Source organism: Lathamus discolor, chromosome 21 (genome assembly GCF_037157495.1).
Source record: "Lathamus discolor isolate bLatDis1 chromosome 21, bLatDis1.hap1, whole genome shotgun sequence".
Lineage (NCBI taxonomy): Eukaryota > Metazoa > Chordata > Aves > Psittaciformes > Psittacidae > Lathamus > Lathamus discolor.
Window position 1 is genome coordinate 2,811,124 of NC_088904.1, and position 17,979 is coordinate 2,829,102.

Genomic DNA, 17,979 nt, shown 5'->3' on the forward strand with positions numbered 1-17,979 from the left:
CTCCGGCTCTTCCACAACCGCTGAGTGTCTTTGGGGAACTCATTGCCCTTTGCAGAGGCAGCATCACACCAAGGAATGGATCCTTTCGGTCTTTCCCACCCAAGCCACAGCACCAGTGCCTGGGATGGTGCTTCCCGGCTGCCTGTGCTGTGCCGATGCACTGGGGGTTATTGCTCATCCTCTGGGATAAGCCGTGGCTCCATCGCCAGCACCCGGCTCACCTTGGACTCCGCTCCCGGCGCGGCGTGACGGCCGCTGGGTTGCTGGGGAGACCGGTGGTTTATTTACCATCAGGGCTGCGATAAGGAGCGTGGCAGGGGAGGCGAAGCACATGGTGTCCAATGTGCCTGACCCACTTTTCCAGCGCCTGGGCATCGCTTGCCCTCGGCTATTGGATTGCAGTGGCGGAGGCGCAGGGAGCCCCGCTGCTTGCCGGAGCCACTGTGCTAGGAGGGCTCGGGGTGTCCTTGCCTCTGAGCCCCGTTTTCTCTGCGCTGGTTGGGGAGAGAGGAAAAGCATCCCTGGGCACTGTGTGTGCGTCGTGGCTGGGTGCAGAGACACAGGGATGGGGACTGAAGCGCGTGCGGATGCTTGCTCCTCGCGCCCGTCCTTGGCCGTGGTCCCCGCCGTGGTGCGTCCCCCGCCGGCGCTGGCACAGTGGCCCAGATCTGCCATTCCGCATGGCTTCCCCGGCTGTCCCCGGGGCCGGGCGCCGGCAGGCAGGGCGCTCACTCCGCGCCTGCCCGTAATCCAACATGACTCTTCCATTAGAGACGAGATGCCGGCAAAGAGCTTTTCAGTGTCGGAATTAACTCCTTCTCCCACCCTGGAGCTCCCAGACCTGGAGCTTCGGCTCTGTCTCCATCACCCGCATGGCCTGGGGTCTGCAGGATGCCCTCTGCCATCATCCCCAGTTTGGTGATGGGTCCCTATGGGAGCCGGCTAAGCCCTTGCACGTGCATCTCCATCCTCCTCTGAGGATGTGGGGTGAGAGCAGAGACCCAGCGTTGTGGTACCGGAGGGTGTCAGAGAAGGGGCTCCACAGGCCCCCCAAGGCAGCAGCAGGGGCCCCAGCCTGGCCATCCCTGGCCCCAGCTGCAGCACCAGCCGCTTCCCGTATTGATCTCCTCTCCTGCTGTTAATTAGCAGCTCTAATTTAGCCTGATCAGAGCCGTGGCTCCCTGCAAAGGGCCTGTCTCATGGTGGCCATCATCCCTATGGGGCACTGGCACTGCTGGCAAGCGGATGGCACCCAAACGTGGAGCACGGGGGGGGGGTTCGGGGTGAGCATCCCAGCTGGGGGGTGCTCACTGAGCAAGGGGACCTTGGTGGGGACCGATGGCAGGGGGATGAGCCCAAGCCAGGAGCCAGCATCTGACCCCCCCAAGGGCACAAATGTCCCAGCTTGGAGGCGTCAGCATCTCACATCCAATGTGATGCCGTGGTGGGGGGACGGCGGCAGTGACCCTGTGGTGGCAGCCAGCTCCAGCAATAGGGGAGCGTGGGGTCAAAACCCAGCACAGGGACCACTTGAGGACTACCCCTGCCCCAAGGACAGTCACCTTCCCGTGTCAGGGCTGTTGCTCTGACCCTGCTCTCCTGGAGCCGCTCAGGGGAGGTCACAGTGGTCCTTGGTCCCCTGCTTCAAGGACAGGCTCCAGCATCCTTACAGAGAGGGGAGGCAAAGCTGATCTTGACTGGTGCTGGCCCCTGGGGCGCCCGGCCCAGCCTCCTGCTCCTCCCGTTTGATGGAGAAAATGATGGGTGAATGTGTCCCTTGGCCACCTCTCCCATCGGCGTGCTCAGAGCTGGGGTCTGTCCCTTGGTGGAGGTCAGGATCCCACCTGTATCCTGTTCTCTTGCTCATGGCCCTGGAGGGTGGCCATGACCCCCTACAAAATGCCTGAGGGCTGGCTCATCCCCAGGGTACAGTGGGGAAACTGAGGCACAGAGTGAGGTGGGCACGTGCAGGACGATGGGGTCTGCCCAGGCAGAGACAGGGGCTCTGGGGCATCATCTGAGCCACACCAGTGCTTGAACCTAGTGAGGCTGCAGCATCCCTGTCCCTGCCGTGGGATCTGGGGGCTCTGCTGCCCTCCAGGCTTCATCTAAGGGGGTTTCAGAAGCAGCCCCCCCCCCCCAGCAGTCTCCCAAATGCAGGAAAGGCAGAAGCTGCTTGAGCAGGTCCCCATCCAAGGGCGCTGGGGGAGAAGGGGCTGCTCTAGGGCAATGTGCTCTTGCCATCAGCTCCCCCATCGCTGCCCTGGCACAGGCCGGCTGATTCGGATCAGGATCCTGCATTATGGCAGGATGCGTCCATGGGGAGCTGAGCTGGATCCCAGCACCCCAGCGGCTGTCACCTCCTGTGCCACCACTTGTCCCTGCAAGGACTTCCAGCATGGGGGACAGCCCTGCGGTGAGGATGGGGACGGCTGCTGCCCCTGTCTCTGTCCCTCGGGGTGGACCCCACACGGTGCTTTGGGACATCCACTGAAGGCAGTTTGGGAGGTCACGTCGGAGACCCCAACGTTGCACCCAGGGTCTCCTGCTTCCCCCTGGAGCAGAGATTCCCAGCAGGACATCCTGCTCCTCCTGCCCTGGACCTGACCCTGGGTTATTGCTGTGGGACTCTTTGGCTGCGGATCAGGGCATCATCACCCTTCTTCCCCACTGGACATCTCAGACTTCACAGCGGGGTGGGGATGGGGTGGCAGCAGCAGAGGAAACCCTCCCAAAATCCTGGTGTGGAGCCACCCATGAAATATTCAGGCCGTTCAGTGCAATTCCTGGGTTGCCATTGAAAGCACCATGAATAGTGCAGGCAGGCATTAAAGTTTGATGGGCACCATGCTCCAGCACAGCCCCATGGACACCGGTGTTGTGGGAAGCCCCTCTGCTGCGATGGGGTGCACCTCCGGTGGGCTCCAGCAATGTTTCCTTCTGGTTTATGCCCAGAGCATGTGGTGGTGATGGGCTGGGTCCCTGAAGTGCTCCAAGAGCAACTGGACTCAGATCATGGAATTAGAGAATCAAGGAATGGTTCCAGTTGGAAGGGACCTTAAAGCTCCTCCAGCTCCAACCCCTGCCACGGGCAGGGACCCCTTCCACTGGAGCAGCTTGCTCCAAGCCCCTGTGTCCAACCTGGCCTTGAGCACTGCCAGCGATGGGGCAGCCACAGCTTCTCTGGGCACCCTGTGCCAGCGCCTCAGCACCCTCGCAGGGAAGAGCTTCTGCCTAAGAGCTCATCTCAGTCTCCCCTCGGGCAGGTTCAAGCCATTCCCCTTGGCCTGTCCCTACAGGCCCTTGAAGCTCCCCAGCACATCCCTAGGATGCAGCAGCAAAGCTCAAGGCAGAGCCACAGGAGGGTGCAAGGTCCTGCAGGGCTGGGGCCAAGCACAGTTTGCGGCCACCCCATCCCAAAGCCCAGCTGTGCTCCCACTGCCCCAGCAGCCTCACTCTGCAGCCTGAGCGATGCCCACCCCAGGCACAGGAAGAGCTTTTCATCTCCCTGAGCATCTCGGAGGGTTTCATCCTCCATGTCATGAGCTTTCCAGGTCAGTCCTCCCCCAAAAGGGACCATTCCCTTCTCCTCCGCCTGCTCTCATAACTCGGCTCTTCCCGTGTTTATATAAGAGCGACGTCTCCCGCAGACCAGGGGAGAGAATTGGCTGGGGAGAAATAATGAGGATAATTCAAGTCATTTGGGAAGATGAGGTTTGTGAGGTGCCCAGCGTCTTCCACCTTTTACATGTTGTCTCTAATCATCCGCAATCTCGGATGGCCATTGATGGAGCTCGTTGCTGTGGCGACGGATGAATAGCCCTGGGATCGTACCATGCCAAAAAAGTGCTGTCCTTCCATCAAAACAACAACAACAAAAATATCATTTTGTTCAGGAAATTAAGCAGTTTGCAACCAAATAGCAGCGTCTGAAAGGGCTCCCGCATCTGTTCTTGCCTCCTGGCTCCCACGGGCGCGGTGGGTTTGTCAGGAACGTGCCCGGCGCCCCGGAGAGTCCTTTGTGTGCGCTGGCCAAGGAGAAGGTGGTAATTGCAAGGGGGTTTCTAACCCACTGAGCCTGTTAAAAGGATTTTGTACCCCCCTCCCGGCTCTCTTCTTCCCCAGATGTGTGTCATGCAGGCAGGCAGCACGGGGTGCTGCAGCCGGGGCCGGTGCAGCACTAGGTTAATGTGTTAGCCCTGCAGGGCTGGACCAGGAGAGGGAAGCGGTGATGGGTGGCAGCCGGGCAGGGTGTTGGGGCTCAGGTCCTGCTCCTCCCCTGGGGAAGGGGCGATGGATGGAGCTCCACACAGGGAGCACTGGGCTCCTGCCATCCGCAGCCTCCCTGGTTTTCCATTTAACCAGGCAACACCTCCATTTCTCCCATGCAACACAGCCTGAGCCCAGGCACTCTCCTTCCTTCCCCACTCTTCTGGGAGCATCTCCTGGGGTGGCAGAGCCCCCAGGGACAAGGCTGCGGGGCTGGGAGGGGGGATTTGGGGTCTGCTCAACCACAGCAACCTCTGCTCCCAGCCCCTGTGTCCAACCTGGCCTTGAGCACTGCCAGGGATGGGGCAGCCACAGCTTCTCTGGGCACCCTGTGCCAGCGCCTCAGCACCCTCCCAGGGAAGAGCTTCTGTCTAAGAGCCCATCTCAGTCTCCCCTCGGGCAGGTTAAAGCCATTCCCCTTGGCCTGCCAGTGTCCCTCTTGTCCTGCCACTTGTCCCTGTCAAGAATTGACCCTGGATTTGGGTTTGCCTCTGGGGGTGGAAGCATCTGACCCTCCTGATGCTGCAAACCACAAGCAAAGCTCCTGCCGAATCCCAAGGCCCACACTGTGGGTATTGTCCACGCGCTGCCAGAATGGCCATGGCACATTTTAAACTCGCTGGCATCTTTGATGGTCCCAAATGCCACCTGCCAGCAGCGATGTAAATGGTGTAACCCAGAGCTGCATGACCCCAACCCTCATCCTGCAAGAGCACAAGAAACCAAATACCCTTAGGGCACGTGTCCAGCCGGCAGAACGGGAGAGCCTCGGGTGCAGGGGAGCCAGCCCCTGCGTGCTGGGGCAGCGAGGAGGAGCAGGGATGAAGCCATGGAGAGAAGACATTTTACAGAGGACCCTAAGGATGAGAAATGGGTCAAGCTCTTGTGGTTCCAGCTCCTCTTTGGGTGGGAGCCCAGAGCAGGGCTTCACTGACCATCCCCAGAGCCCTGCACCATCACAGGGCTCTGCCAGAGCCAGATGGAGCCACATCTTGGCTGCAGCGGGCTGGGGAGATTAACTCCACAGGGAAAACAAGCTCAGCAGACGCTGCTGAGCCGAGCCCGCCAGCGCGTCTGCGTCTGCATGCACATGCATGTGCTACGAGCGTACATGGGCACGCATGTGCAGACATGAAGCACTTGTGTGCGTGCAGATGTGGTTGGCCAGGCTGATGAAGCAGTGTCTCGTCTCAGACGGGCGGGCAGGCTATTGGAAATGTGTCCTCATCCTTTAATTGTGCTGCTTTGACAAAAGTGATAATTGGCCAGAAATCAATGGTGTTTTGCTCCTGTTTCTCCCATCCTGTCTCACCCGGCCCTCCCCTCTCTGGATGCGTTGCTCCCTTTAGTGGAGTGACATTTAGAGGCTCTGCCATAATCGTTAGAGAAGCCAGGCAGAGAAGATGCTTAAGAGAGGGCTCATGCAGCCAGGCAGCGGGCAGAGGTGGAGGCAGCTCCTCTCTTCACTGTCTCGGCTCAAGGGCAGATGGAGATGATGCTCCAGAGCATGCCTGGGTGTTGTGGTAGTGAGAGCACTGGGTGACTGCAGCTGTTCTGGGGGCGAGGGGAGAGTGGAGCAGGGAAGGGGCAAACTCCGGTTGTGTCAGCCGGGAGCAACCTCCCTGGTGCAGAGCATCGTAGAACAGCATGTGTTAATCACAGAAACCAGCCTGGGTTGGGATGAAGGGACCTTAAAGCTCATCCAGCTCCACCCTCTGCCATGGGCACGGACCCCTTCCACTGGAGCAGCTTGCTCCAAGCCCCTGTGTCCAACCTGGCCTCGGGGACCCGCATTGGCCAAGAGGGGCTCCAGTTCCAGAGGGGGACTCTGGGACCACCCAGGGCTGCAGGGAGCTGGGGGTGTCCGGTCAGTGATGGGCACACAGGGGGTGACCGGACGCACGGTGATGGGCACGCAGGGAGTCAGTGACGGACACACGGGGGGTGACCGGATGCACGGTGAGGGGCACATGGGAGATGTCCGGTCAGTGATGGGTGCACAGGGGGTGACCGGTCAGTGACGGGCACATGGGGGGTGACCGGATGCACGGTGATGTGCACACGGGAGGTGCCCGGTCAGTGATGGGCACACGCGGTACCAGACGCACGGTGATGGGCTCACGGCCACGTTGCCGTGTGAGGCTGGCGCCACCTGGCGGTCTCACGGCCGTGTCCTCCAGGGCGGTGGGAGAGCATCCATGAACACCCCCGAGCACCCAGAGCCGGGCGGTGGCTTCCAGGGGTCCTGCTCCCGGCTCAGCACAGCCGGGCAATGGGTGCTCCGCCTGGTGGGCTCCGTGCTGGGCTCCCCACGACCGGGAGCTGAATGAGCCTTGTGACAGGCTGGGTCACAACAGCGCCCACGGTTAAAACCCATCCAGGGGTTAAACACATCCAGGTTAAACACGGTTAAAACCCATCCAGGGGTTAAACACATCCAGGTTAAACACGGTTAAAACCCATCCAGGGGTTAAACACATCCAGGTTAAACACGGTTAAAACCCATCCAGGGCCCGGTGAGGAGCGGCAGGAACCGTGTTGCATCCGGGAATTCCTTCCAGCTGGAGACACCAGAGCATCATAGACCCATGGAATGGTTTGGACTGAAGGGACCTTAAAGCTCATCCAATTCTAACCCCTAACATCTGCCCCCTTTCAGGGCATCACAGCAGAAATGCCCAAGGGGCACTGCTGCCCGCCAGGTCCCCCCCATAGGCAGGGTACAGGGTCCTGGACCCAAGAGCTGGGCATGGGCGTCCCCAGTCCCCCTCCTCCTCCCTGGGGTAGAGCTGGCTGCATCCTGCCCCTGTAGCTGGGGGGGGCAAAGAGCATTGCCCACCCCCTGCTCCACAGATGGGGACATCCCTGGTCCTCTACCCTATAGATGGGGACATCCTCAGTCCTCTACCCTATAGATGGGGACATCCCCATCCTCTACCCTATAGATGGGGACATCCTCAGTCCTCTACCCTATAGATGGGGACATCCCCATCCTCTACCCTATAGATGGGGACATCCCCGTCCTCTGCCCTATAGATGGGGACATCTCCGTCCTCTACCCTATAGCTGGGGCCCAGCCAATGTCGCTCTCAGCCCCTACAGCGGGGCAGGAAGAGCCCTGCTCCCTCCCTTACAGCCAAGGAACGCCCCAGTCCCTGGGGCCCAGGGTAGCGGGGTCTCGCCCCCCTCCCTATAGCCTGGCTCCGACTGCGCCCCGGTACCTACAGCGGGGGCTGCGGATCCCCTCTCCGTAGCGGAGCCTCTCCCCTATAGCGGGGCACAGCCGCGCCCCAGCCCCACCGCTCGGGGCTGTCTGGGCCCTGCAGCCGGGAGGTCTCAGCCCCACCGCTGCCCCACACCCCCCCGGCCCGGCCCCCCCTGTCCCGCCCGGGCCGGGCCCTCCCCGGGGGAGGGCGCTCGGGGGCCGCGGTCCCGCGGCCGCGCCGCCATGTTTCCCGGCAGCCCGCCCTGCCCGCCGCCCGCCTGAGCCTCCCGGCGGCCGCCCCGGCCCGGCCCGGCCCGGCCCGGCGGCCGCCCGCCTCCGCCGCCGGTGAGTGGGGCCCGGTGCGGCCCAGCTGCTGGGCCCGGCCCGGCGCGGCGCGACCAGACCCGACCCGACCCGACCCGACCCCTCCGCCGCGCAGGCCGCAAAGCCTCGGCCTCAATTTCCGCTGCGGGCGGGGAGCGGGGCTCGGGGCTCGGGGCCCGGCCGCGGAGGGTGGAGGCGGGGTGGGCACGGAGAGAAGCCGCCGGGGGGCAGCGGCCTTCGAGCGGACCCCGCGGCGGGGGGTGACGGGCGGGCGGGCGGCGTTGGCTCTCCCTGGCCGCGGTGGGGGGGGTTTAACCCGGCCCGGCCTGGCCGGGGTCGCGGAGCGGCGGGGCAGGTTCGGCTTCCCCCGCGGTTCGGGGCAGCCGGGTTTGCGGTGAGGCCGCGGGGTGCCCGGCCCCCGCTGCGGGTCCCCCCCCGGGCCGGCGGCTCAGGGGGGGCTGAGCTCGCCCGCAGCCGTCGCTTGCTTTCTCCAGGGACGCTCAGCATCAGGAGCAGCTGACGCCTGGCCCGCGTGTGGCAGCGGGTACCTTCCCTCTACCTCCGCGGGGATTCAGCCTGCCGGGCTCCCGCGGCTGCCGGTGCCGAAGCAGAGGTCGGTTTGGGCCGGGAAGGGCTCCTGGTCTGGTAATGGGAGCGCTGGCCTGAGCTCTGCCAGCGGAGCCCCAGTGCAGAGCGGAGATTCATATCACCGAGCTGAGGACAAGGAGGAATAAACCAGAACTGATCGGCTTCCACCCCACAGCAGTGCTCCTGGGAGGGTAATTATTGCGTGTTCCTGTTGTCTTATTCCTTTGATGCAGCAAGTTTTGTAGGAGTGTGAAAGAAAGCAGCAGAGTGAGCTGTGAAGTGAGGGGTACTTCATGCAGCCCACAAAGGGGATCGCTGTTGCTCCCAAGCTGGAGCCACCTACACCTGCCATGGTGCTGCAGTTGTCCTTTCCCCTTGTCCTGTGTTGAAGCTGGGCCAGGCGCAGCCACGTTGTTGGCACAGATTTGAATTGGTGTTTGTTGCTGCTGGGAGTTATGGTTCTCACTCGAAGGGGTGCAGTGCCATATAAATGCTACATCATGTGTGGCTGGAGGGGGCCCGTTCCTGGGTTTGGAGAAGACTGCATGTGATCCAGGGAGACATTACTCAGTTTGATTTTAAAAGTAGGTTTCATTGTGTCTGCTGCTTCCCCTGAGAAGGTGTTCCAGAACCGCATCTTACTGCTGGGAAGAAACCTTATCCTTCTTTTCAGCCTGACTGCGCTAACATTCCCCTTATCCGCCAGCATATGTCAGGAAGCACATGAGGATGTCGGAACAGGGAGGCAGTGGGTTCGTTTTGCAGCGCTTGCATCATCTTCCTGAGAACTAATAAACTAAAACAGGCTTAAAATGAAAACAAATGCCACCGAGTGCAAAATGGAGCTAACGAGGCCGGTGGGGTGGCCCTCTTCGCTTTGGTGTTTGCAGGAGTCATTGGTCGTGCTATGGGGGCTCTTCTTGAGTCCTGGGAGCCACTTCCTGTTGGCTTTTTGGAGTGGCTCAAGGCCCTGGAACCCAAATCCTGCGGCTGCTTTTGAGCTGGGGGTATCCTGTGTCAGGGGGCTTGGATTGCGTTGTTGTGCACATGCAGGAACTGGGCTCCCTCTGGATCCTTTGTGCTCCTTCCTGATCAGCTGCAGCGTACAATGAGCAAGCGCTCCGGCCCTAACAGCTGTCTCATTTGTGTTCCTATTTGTAGCTCGGCACCTCGGAGGATCCAGGATGGCTCAGGAGACGAACCAGACCCAGGTGCCTCTGCTGTGTACCACAGGCTGCGGATTCTATGGCAGCCCCCGGACCAACGGGATGTGCTCCGTTTGCTATAAGGAGTTTCTCCAGAGACAGCAGAGCAGTGACCGGATAAGCCCCCCAGGTAGAGGATTTTTGTCTGAGAAACCTGTCTTAAATGGGTGCAAACTGTGTCAAGGAAGTGGGCTAGAGCATGGTGCTGGTGCTGGCCACCAGCAGATTTCCTCCTAGAAAACTCATGTCTTGCCCTTTTGTGCAGACCCAAGCTCCTAAATCAAGGACCCGAGCCTTTGAGCGCTTCTGTTCCCTGTAAGGGGATCGTTTGTTTCCTTCCCAGTCCCAGCTGTTTGTGAAGCTCCATCCCAGTCAGCACCTTGAGTAAACTGGAAAACTGCATTGTGCTAACAGTGATTTTTAGGTATTTCCTGCTCCCTGGGTTACACACACTGGCTGCTGGGAACCACGACAGATCCGTGGAAAGAAATTTTCTTTGAGACCTTTGTATAATTCTCTTTTCTTAGGAGAGCTGACAATCAAAAGCAATGACACAAAAGCTTTGTATCTGGCAGCTAAACGTAGCTGACATATCACCTGGGAGGCAGCTAGGTGCACAGAAAGAATGCACTTGCCATCATTAGCAGGATCTTCATTGGCTAAGAGTCTGTGCAGATGCCCCATGTACAGATTTTGCCATGGCAGTGAGAAACCCCTTCTGGAGATCTTCCAGCTCTGTTCCTGAGTGTGATAATGGCCCACCCAAAATATGTATTAGGAACACAGCTTTTTTGGCAAAGAGCTTTCAAAAGAACCTGACTTAGATCCTTGGCTGACATAAATGAATGTGCTTCTGTTGAAGCCAGCTCCTCTCAGGAGATGAGGATCTGGTTGTTGTACCTTGGAGAAGTTGCAAAGTGACGCTAGGTTCAAGGTTTGTTGGGCACTGCAGCACTTTCATTTCTACTGGCAGGATATACTGATTTATACTGACATTTATAGTGATGTATGCTGATGCAGCCTTTGATTTGCAATGCAGAGAAGAAGGGGAATAAAAGAATGCTGGAGGTGTCATGGGTGGCTGAAGTCAGGTTGTACCAGATATTAGCAACTATGCAGTAATAGAAGGCATTCAGCACACCTCATCAACTCCTGTGATAAACCCTCATCGTGCAAAAGGGAGCTCATGGGTCCTGAGGAGCCACGCAGGTCTCCATAAACAAGACCTGCAGTTCTTTGCTAGAAGAACTCATTCCTCATCTAACATAAGAGTAGCTAGCTGCACCGGGTCATGGCAAGGTCTATCTAGCCTTGATGTGTTACACCCATAGAAACCTGTGCACAGATTTGGGAGGGAGGGTATAAAAATAGGGAAATAAGGAGTGATCCCAACAGGGCTACACCCTCCCAGCTCCTGGGAAGGAGCAGGAGGTGAAAAGCCTGCTGAGAGCGCTCATTCTGCTTTCTCCTTGGCTGTCCAGCACCCGAGGAACTTGCTGACATTTTTAAGAGTTCACCAAGACTGTTATCTTGTCTTGTAGCATCCAGTGGTCCCAACAGCAGCCCCGTGGCTTCGGATTCAATTGCGGGGCAGCATGTGGAAGGAGACTCCAGCCCTGAGGATGCAAAAGCCAGGTAAGGGCACAGTCTGGTGGGTGGATCTACAGCCGTGCTAAAAGCCAGCTCTGGGACACAAGGGGTAGGTTCTTATCCTTAGTATGGCCAAGGGGAGCTGTGAAGCAGGCTGAATGAAGCACTGTTGTGATCTTGGTTTATCTGGAAGATTGATATGTCCTTCATGATCATAGAATCCCAGACTGGTTTTGGTTGGAAGGGAGCTTAAAGCTCCCCCAGCTCCAACCCCTGCCACGGGCAGGGACCCCTTCCACTGGAGCAGCTTGCTCCAAGCCCCTGTGTCCAACCTGGCCTTGAGCACTGCCAGGGATGGGGCAGCCACAGCTTCTCTGGGCACCCTGTGCCAGCGCCTCAGCACCCTCCCAGGGAAGAGCTTCTGCCTAAGAGCTCAGCTCAGTCTCCCCTTTGGCAGCTTAAAGGCATTCTCCTTGCCCTGTCCCTACCAGCCGTTGCCCAAAGCTCCTCTCCAGGTTCCTTGTAGCCCCTTTAGGCACTGGAGCTCCTCTAAGGTCTCCCCTTCAGGAGCCTTCTCTTCTCCAGGCTGAACAAACCCAGCTCGCTCAGCCTGGCTCCATAGGAATGCATAGGGGACGCATAGTCAGGTTCCAAAGGGTCGGAAGTGGCATCCTGGTTCTCTTGGAACCAGTGCATGTTGTCACTAGCTGTGTTAAACTGTTCCATTTTAAACTAGTCCTAAGTGAAAGGACCTGGTGATGATCCAGTCTGGAAGCTGCGACAGCAAGATTAGGGTCACAGTTGATAGGAAGGAAGACAGTACTGCATTAAGCTCTACCATTGCAGTCCTGACTCATAATTCTGTTTCCCTGTCCTTGGACTTGTTTGGATGGGCTGTTGCCTTGGCTTTGAGATATAGTGGAAGAGGAAACTGAGATCATCACAGACTCATTCAATTTCATATTTTAGTTGGTATATGAAGAACTTTGATCCCAGATCTCAAGGGGAATTTGCCTGCTGTGCTCCTGAGCTACCTCTGAGTATAATGAAATTAACTAATGGGTTGAAGGCGTCTCCCACGTAACTGTTCATCAAAAGGAAATACTTGTATTTGTTCTGTGGTTTATTTGGTTGTTGCAAATTCTCCCAGTGCTCAGACTCCTGTGACCCATCAGATGACGGCCATGAGCATATCCAGAGAAGAAAACAGCAGTGAGACAGAAGAACTCATCAAGACAGAAGAAGCCTCGTCAGCATCTTCCTCATCAGGTTAGACTGATTGGTTTGGCCATTGCCCCAGTCTGAATGACACCGATCTCACAAGCTGGTTTGAGCAGCAAGGACAATACTGGCCACTAACTCCAGGAGAGGGTTGTTACCTAAAGGTGCCCTTTGCAGGAGAGCTGAGGAGAGAACTGTTTCTGAGGCAGGAAGGAGAGAAAATGCTGTGCCTGAGGGCAGACCGATAGAGATTGCTTTGTGGGCTGAGGGCTGAGTAGCTGCCAGCCCTCGACTCTGGCAGGAGGATAATCTTCCATGACGCCTATCCCAGTGAATGGCAGAAAGCCCGGAGCGGCCCACAGCCTGCTGCACGGCTGTTGTTGGCTGCAGTTCCCTGCCATCTCGAGGGAGGGAAGGAGATGGATCCAGCAGAGTCTTGGGAGAGAGGAGATGTGCTTGTGACGGTGCGGTTGTCACCCTGTGTGCTGGGAGGCATCCTTGCCCCTCTAGAGGGGAGTGTGAACCCTGTTGCTTTGTTTGCCAAGTGGGTACCTTGAAGTGGTAGAGGAGCTGGGGTGTCATTACCCAGCAGGGTACATCCTCCACTTGATGAGTTACAGGGTGAGCCATTGTGTTGCAGCGGAGCCGTAACCAAGTGACACTGCATTGGAGACACCTTCCTTTAGTTCAGCTGACAGCTTGCTAGCATTTGAAAGCTAAAAAAAGACCCCAGGAGTTTCTGGTTGCTAAAAAACCCCCAGGTTCCAGTCACTGCATATGACTGTGCAGTTTGGATTTGGCACTCCCTTCTCTGCAAGCCCAGGGGACAATTTACAACAGGAGGATGAGAGACTTATTTGACAAAAGAGGCTTGGAAGACCTGCCCCTTTCTTCTGATTGTGTGATGCTTAGGAAGTTGCTTAGGGTCAGATCCACAAAGCGCTCCCTGCCTCTGACTGTCTCCTTAGCCTGTTGTTGAGAGCAGCCTGCACTGCAGGTGTCTATCTGCTAACAGTTGGAGCTCCTCCCTCCTGTTGACTTCTCTAACCTGCTTAGGTACTGTAGGAAATCCTGCTAAGCATCAGTGACCTTTAACAATCTGGCTTTCAGAGCTCAGTTTTCCTTTTGGTAGATTAGAGGCAGCGATGAGTATCTGTGTAAAGCATTCAGAGACCTACATATGAGGAACACTTACATAAGAGTCAGCCAAAATAATTAGTAGTACTTACAAGGGGTTAACTTTTTTTCCCCCTGCAAAGATTAACTCTAGGCTCAGCTGTGTGGTTGATTACTGTACATCAGCTAAGCTGTAGTGACTATCCAGACGCTATGGCAAGCATAAGGTAATTCTGCTTACCTTTTGTCAGCCAGAGTTAAACAGCATTGTGTTACTGTATGTATGCCGTAGCTAAACCGTAATATTTTCTTGGTGTTTCTGAGCCTTGGAATTAAGGAATTTGAAACGGAGGGAAAACATGAGGTTGTGTGAGGTGTAGATCTTGGTGGAACAAGGCAAATCTCCCGTAACAGATTGAATGGGTTACTTGGTTTATCAAGCAGGGTAGTACAACTCTGGCCTCTGTTTCAGGTACCCTGCTTGAAACACCCCAGAACACAGCTGAGGGCAAGGCAGCCTCAGAAAAACCCAAACAGAAGAAGAATCGCTGCTTCACTTGCCGCAAGAAGATAGGGCTGACTGGTAAGACCCTGGCTGTGGGAGAACTTGCCTGTGGCCCAGGTAGTGTGGATTCATAGTCCCGCAGACAGAACTGCCCCCGCTGTGGTGCCGCTTAGGTTCAGAGCGTCAGTGTGGGTCAGTGCTTGGAGGTACCCCTCCTAAAAGTACTTCACATCCACAAGACATGGTGCTCCAAGGGAGAGGGAGGGAAATTCCAGCCTGCGGACAGGACAGTGCCGTCTGAGGCAGTAGCATGGGGAATCTGCTGCTCCCTGCCAGCCCCTGGATGCAGGGCTGCGGAACTGGATAGATGCTTGGCAAAAGCTGCTCCTAGCAGCAGTGGCAGTGCTCGCTGTGCATCTAATTGTGATCCCACAAGCAAAGGCATTGCTCTCTGTGCATCTAATTCTGATCTCACAAGCAAAGGCAGCGCTCACTGTGTATTCTATCAGAAGCAGAGGCAGTGCTCGCTGTAAATCCAGTTCTCTCCTAGAAGCTAAGGCAGTGCTCACTGTAGATCCAGTTCTGTTCCTCTTTAAGTCAGTGGTAAAGTTTTCATAATAGTAACAGGAACTGAGTTAGACCCAAACTGGAAATCTCATTCCAAAACTCATCCCATTTGTGAATGCACTGTTAGGTTCCTGAGAGCAGGATGGCTCTTGGCGTTCAGCCTGGAAAGCTGAAGGGAGAGGTGCTGGGATGGTGTCAGGTGACTGGTATCAATAGGAAAACTGCCCCTGGAAAGCGAAGCAATTAACTTGGCTTAATAAATGATGTTTCTTAATAAAAACATCATTCCCCTAAATTGACTCTGGCATTCAGTGTTTCCCTGGAAAAGGGGAACGCCAGAGCTGTGCATCCATGCTGTTTAGTGGAGCACTCACCTCTCCTGGAGTGTTCAGCAGCCAGGGACTGCAAAATGTGCTTTGGTTCCAGTGGTGGAAGCTGAGTCCAGGCCCTGGGCTGGGGATCCCAAGCTTGCCTGGAGCTTGGAGGACCCTATCCTAGAATAAACGTGGGTTTCTAAGCCTGGAACTGGGCAGGGTGTTCTGCCTTCAGCTGTGCAGGGAGGATTGTTTTCCTGGATTAGTGTTTCCTTAAGAGTTTCAGACCATGAGAAAATTCCTCTCCTTTAGGATTCAACTTGCAGAGAGCTCCTTGTGAATTCAGGGCATTCAGGATAAAATGGCTTTTCTCAGCTAGGAGTAAACTGGCACCTCGTAGCAAGGTGTTTGTGGTATTTACAGCCTGTAGTTGGGAAGATGGTGCTCTCTGCCTCAGTTTCCTGGTGTGCTGTGGTAACAGCAGCATCTCTGCACAGCCTTGTCTCCAAGTGAAGGGATTAAACTACGAGTTTTGAAACCTAAATAGCTCAAAAGTGATCCTAATGAGGTGAAGGGTTTTGCTGCTTGCTGGCTTACTGCTGGTCAGCTCAGATGCTGCTGCGTGGAGCCTGGCTCGGGGGCCTCAGCTCCAGCTCGGGCTGCCTGGGGGGCTGGATCAGCAGTCTGGCACTCTGCAGTCCTTGGCATGTCCCTTGTCCCTGGGGAGCGTGGAGAGCAGCTGCTGTGGGAGCATCGCCCCTGCTGTGACAGCTGGGGCTGACCAGAGGGGAGCTGCTAAGCCAGAGGAAAGCAAAGAGCCACTTGTGGTCATCCCCCACACCCAGAGCCTTTCAGCAGCTGGGGACAGCGGCCCCCTCCGTCTGTCTCTCTTTGTGCATTAGTGGGGCTTTCTGGCCTGGCAGGGAAGAGCGCGGGCCCTGCTGCCTTCCTGTGTGGCTGCATGGGGGTTCAGTGGCTTTGTCTCTCTGCTCTTCCTCCCTTCAGGCTTCGACTGCCGCTGCGGGAACCTGTTCTGTGCCATCCACCGGTACTCTGACATGCACGCCTGCCCCTACGACTACAAGGCAGAAGCTGCTGAGAAGATCCGTAAGGAGAACCCCATTGTTATCGCTGAGAAGATCCAGAAGTTGTGAAGGGGGCTGAGCAGCTCGAACTGCAGCCAGGTGGCCTGGTGCTCCTCTCCTTCCTCCCAGCCTTCCTCCTCTTCCTCCCAGCTCCATCCGTGGTGTGATGGGGACTCCAGCAGCACACACGAACCAGCACGCAGACATGGGGATTCCTCGCACCTCCTTGGCAGACAGTTAGTGTTCCTCCTTTCCCTTCCTGCCCATCCGACAGCCACAGCTCAGCTGATCTGCTCCCAACCAGCTTCCCAAAGGAAACGGGACTGTCCTGCCCCGCCACTCCAGCGCTAAGACCTTTGGACTTGTCTTCACCGGGGCGGTTTGTGCATGTGGCAGCCAGGCTCTGCCTTTCCCTTCAGCCAGCAGCTCCAAGGCCCGCGAACCTCCCAGGACTCGCAGCCGGAGCCCATGAGCAGCTTCTGGACTTTTCCCTCTGCCCCAAGGTCTTGTTGGCGGGTGTAGGACTGGGAGCTGGGGAATGCCAGCAGCGGGGCTGCCTTCTGCTCCCCGAGAGGTGTTTGGTCTCAGATGCACAAAAGATGATTCTGTAGTTTTAATGCTCTAAATACCCCTCCCCTCCCTTTGCGACACTGTTGTGGCAGCACCAAGGTGGTTAAGCAGCAGAATACTGGCACAGTAAAGTTATTTTGTGGCTTGAAGTGATGTAGATGCACTCCTGGCGCAGGTCAGGACCTCTAGGGAAGTGCTGCTCATTTCCCCATGCCTCTGGCAGCAGAGAGGGAGCCTTCCAGGCTCCAGGGCCATGGCTGGGCTGCAGGATACCCTTGCCCCAGCCTCCTGTGCTTCAACACCCCCTGAGTAGCCACCAGCCGCTTCCCAAGCGAGGTTTGTCGTCTTCTCCCCTCTGCTCCCTGCCTTCTGCCTTCCACGATTCTTTCTCCTCGGGGTTGTGCACAAAGCTCAGATCACGAAACCTCTGCTTCCCTCCCCGTGTCCTTTCCTCCCCCGTGGGCTCTGCTGCTAACTGTGAGCCTTTCTCCCTGATGAGTGCATTGGCTTGGGAAACCCCCCAGCTGCACTGCTCTCGCCTGGCTGCGTGTCCCCATGGGATGAGAGGCGGGGCCAGACCCACAGGAGGATGCTCTGAAAGCTGGACAGAGGGATTTGGGGCACAGGGAAAGGGATGTGGAGGGCTGCAGGGCATGTGGGAGGTCAAACGGAGGGGCTTTGGGTGCCCAGAAGCGCAGGGTTTTTCTCCTGAAAGCCATTCTAGGAAAGCCCATGGGGAGCCCTGGGGAGCAGGGAGAGTCCCTTGGGGGCCTCTGGACCCACTGAGGCTCATGCTTGGGGTGCTGGAGGACTCAGGCTCCAAGGTGCAAGGGAAGGCAAAAGGAGAGCAGTGGATGTGCTCAGAGGACTTCAGTACCTCAAAAGGCACAGGGTGAGTAGCACTCAAGTAAAACGTGGAGAGCTCTGGGCTATTGAAAAGGGAACTGTGGGGCTCAGGTACACAGCACAAGGCAGGCAGTGGCTCTCGGGGTGCATCAAAAGCCATCCTCCAGGTCATGCAGGGTCTGCACCACCCTGGGAGGCTCCTGCAGGGGAACAGAGGAGTGGGGCTGTGGCCACAGAGCTCTCAGCAGAGAAATCCAATGGTTCCTGGGGGAAAAGCAGCAGCTTCTGCCCCACTTATGGCTATCCCTCTCTTCGGAAGTGTTTCCAATGGCATCAGCTCATACAAGGGTGTCAGAGCAGAGCTGGAGGCAGAACCAGCAGCTGGGGGAGTCATGGCAACTCCTTCCCTGGGCTGGTTTCCTCCTGGGAATTCTGCCCAGGTGGGGGTGGGTGTATTGTTCCCAAGATGTCTTTTTTTCCCATTTGGTTCCTGCAGCAGCCGCTGTCAAACGGCTTCACGGGGAGGATTCAGACCTCTCGGGATGATGCAAGTCCCTGGCAGCGCGGGTGGAGG

General features: G+C 57.2%; 1 protein-coding gene across 1 annotated transcript; it reads left to right on the forward strand.

Annotated features, from left to right (window-relative positions):
- Positions 1–7,723: 7,723 nt before the first annotated feature.
- Positions 7,724–16,708, forward strand: LOC136024419 (AN1-type zinc finger protein 5-like). Its single transcript, XM_065699735.1, has 7 exons — positions 7,724–7,819; positions 8,293–8,577; positions 9,548–9,721; positions 11,133–11,226; positions 12,332–12,450; positions 13,991–14,101; positions 15,910–16,708. Exons 3-7 carry the CDS (start codon positions 9,571–9,573, stop codon positions 16,056–16,058), a joined length of 624 nt encoding a protein of 207 aa, XP_065555807.1. The 5' UTR covers positions 7,724–7,819; positions 8,293–8,577; positions 9,548–9,570; the 3' UTR covers positions 16,059–16,708.
- Positions 16,709–17,979: the final 1,271 nt, after the last annotated feature.

What these genes read in the sequence shown, in the direction of transcription:
- LOC136024419 (XM_065699735.1), top strand. Translation starts at nt 9,571, where the DNA reads ATGGCTCAGGAGACGAACCAGACCCAGGTGCCTCTGCTGTGTACCACA. An exon ending in CCTGAGGATGCAAAAGCCAG is followed by an intron (nt 11,227 to 12,331) that starts GTAAGGGCACAG and finishes AAATTCTCCCAG; the next exon opens with TGCTCAGACTCCTGTGACCC. An exon ending in GTCAGCATCTTCCTCATCAG is followed by an intron (nt 12,451 to 13,990) that starts GTTAGACTGATT and finishes CCTCTGTTTCAG; the next exon opens with GTACCCTGCTTGAAACACCC.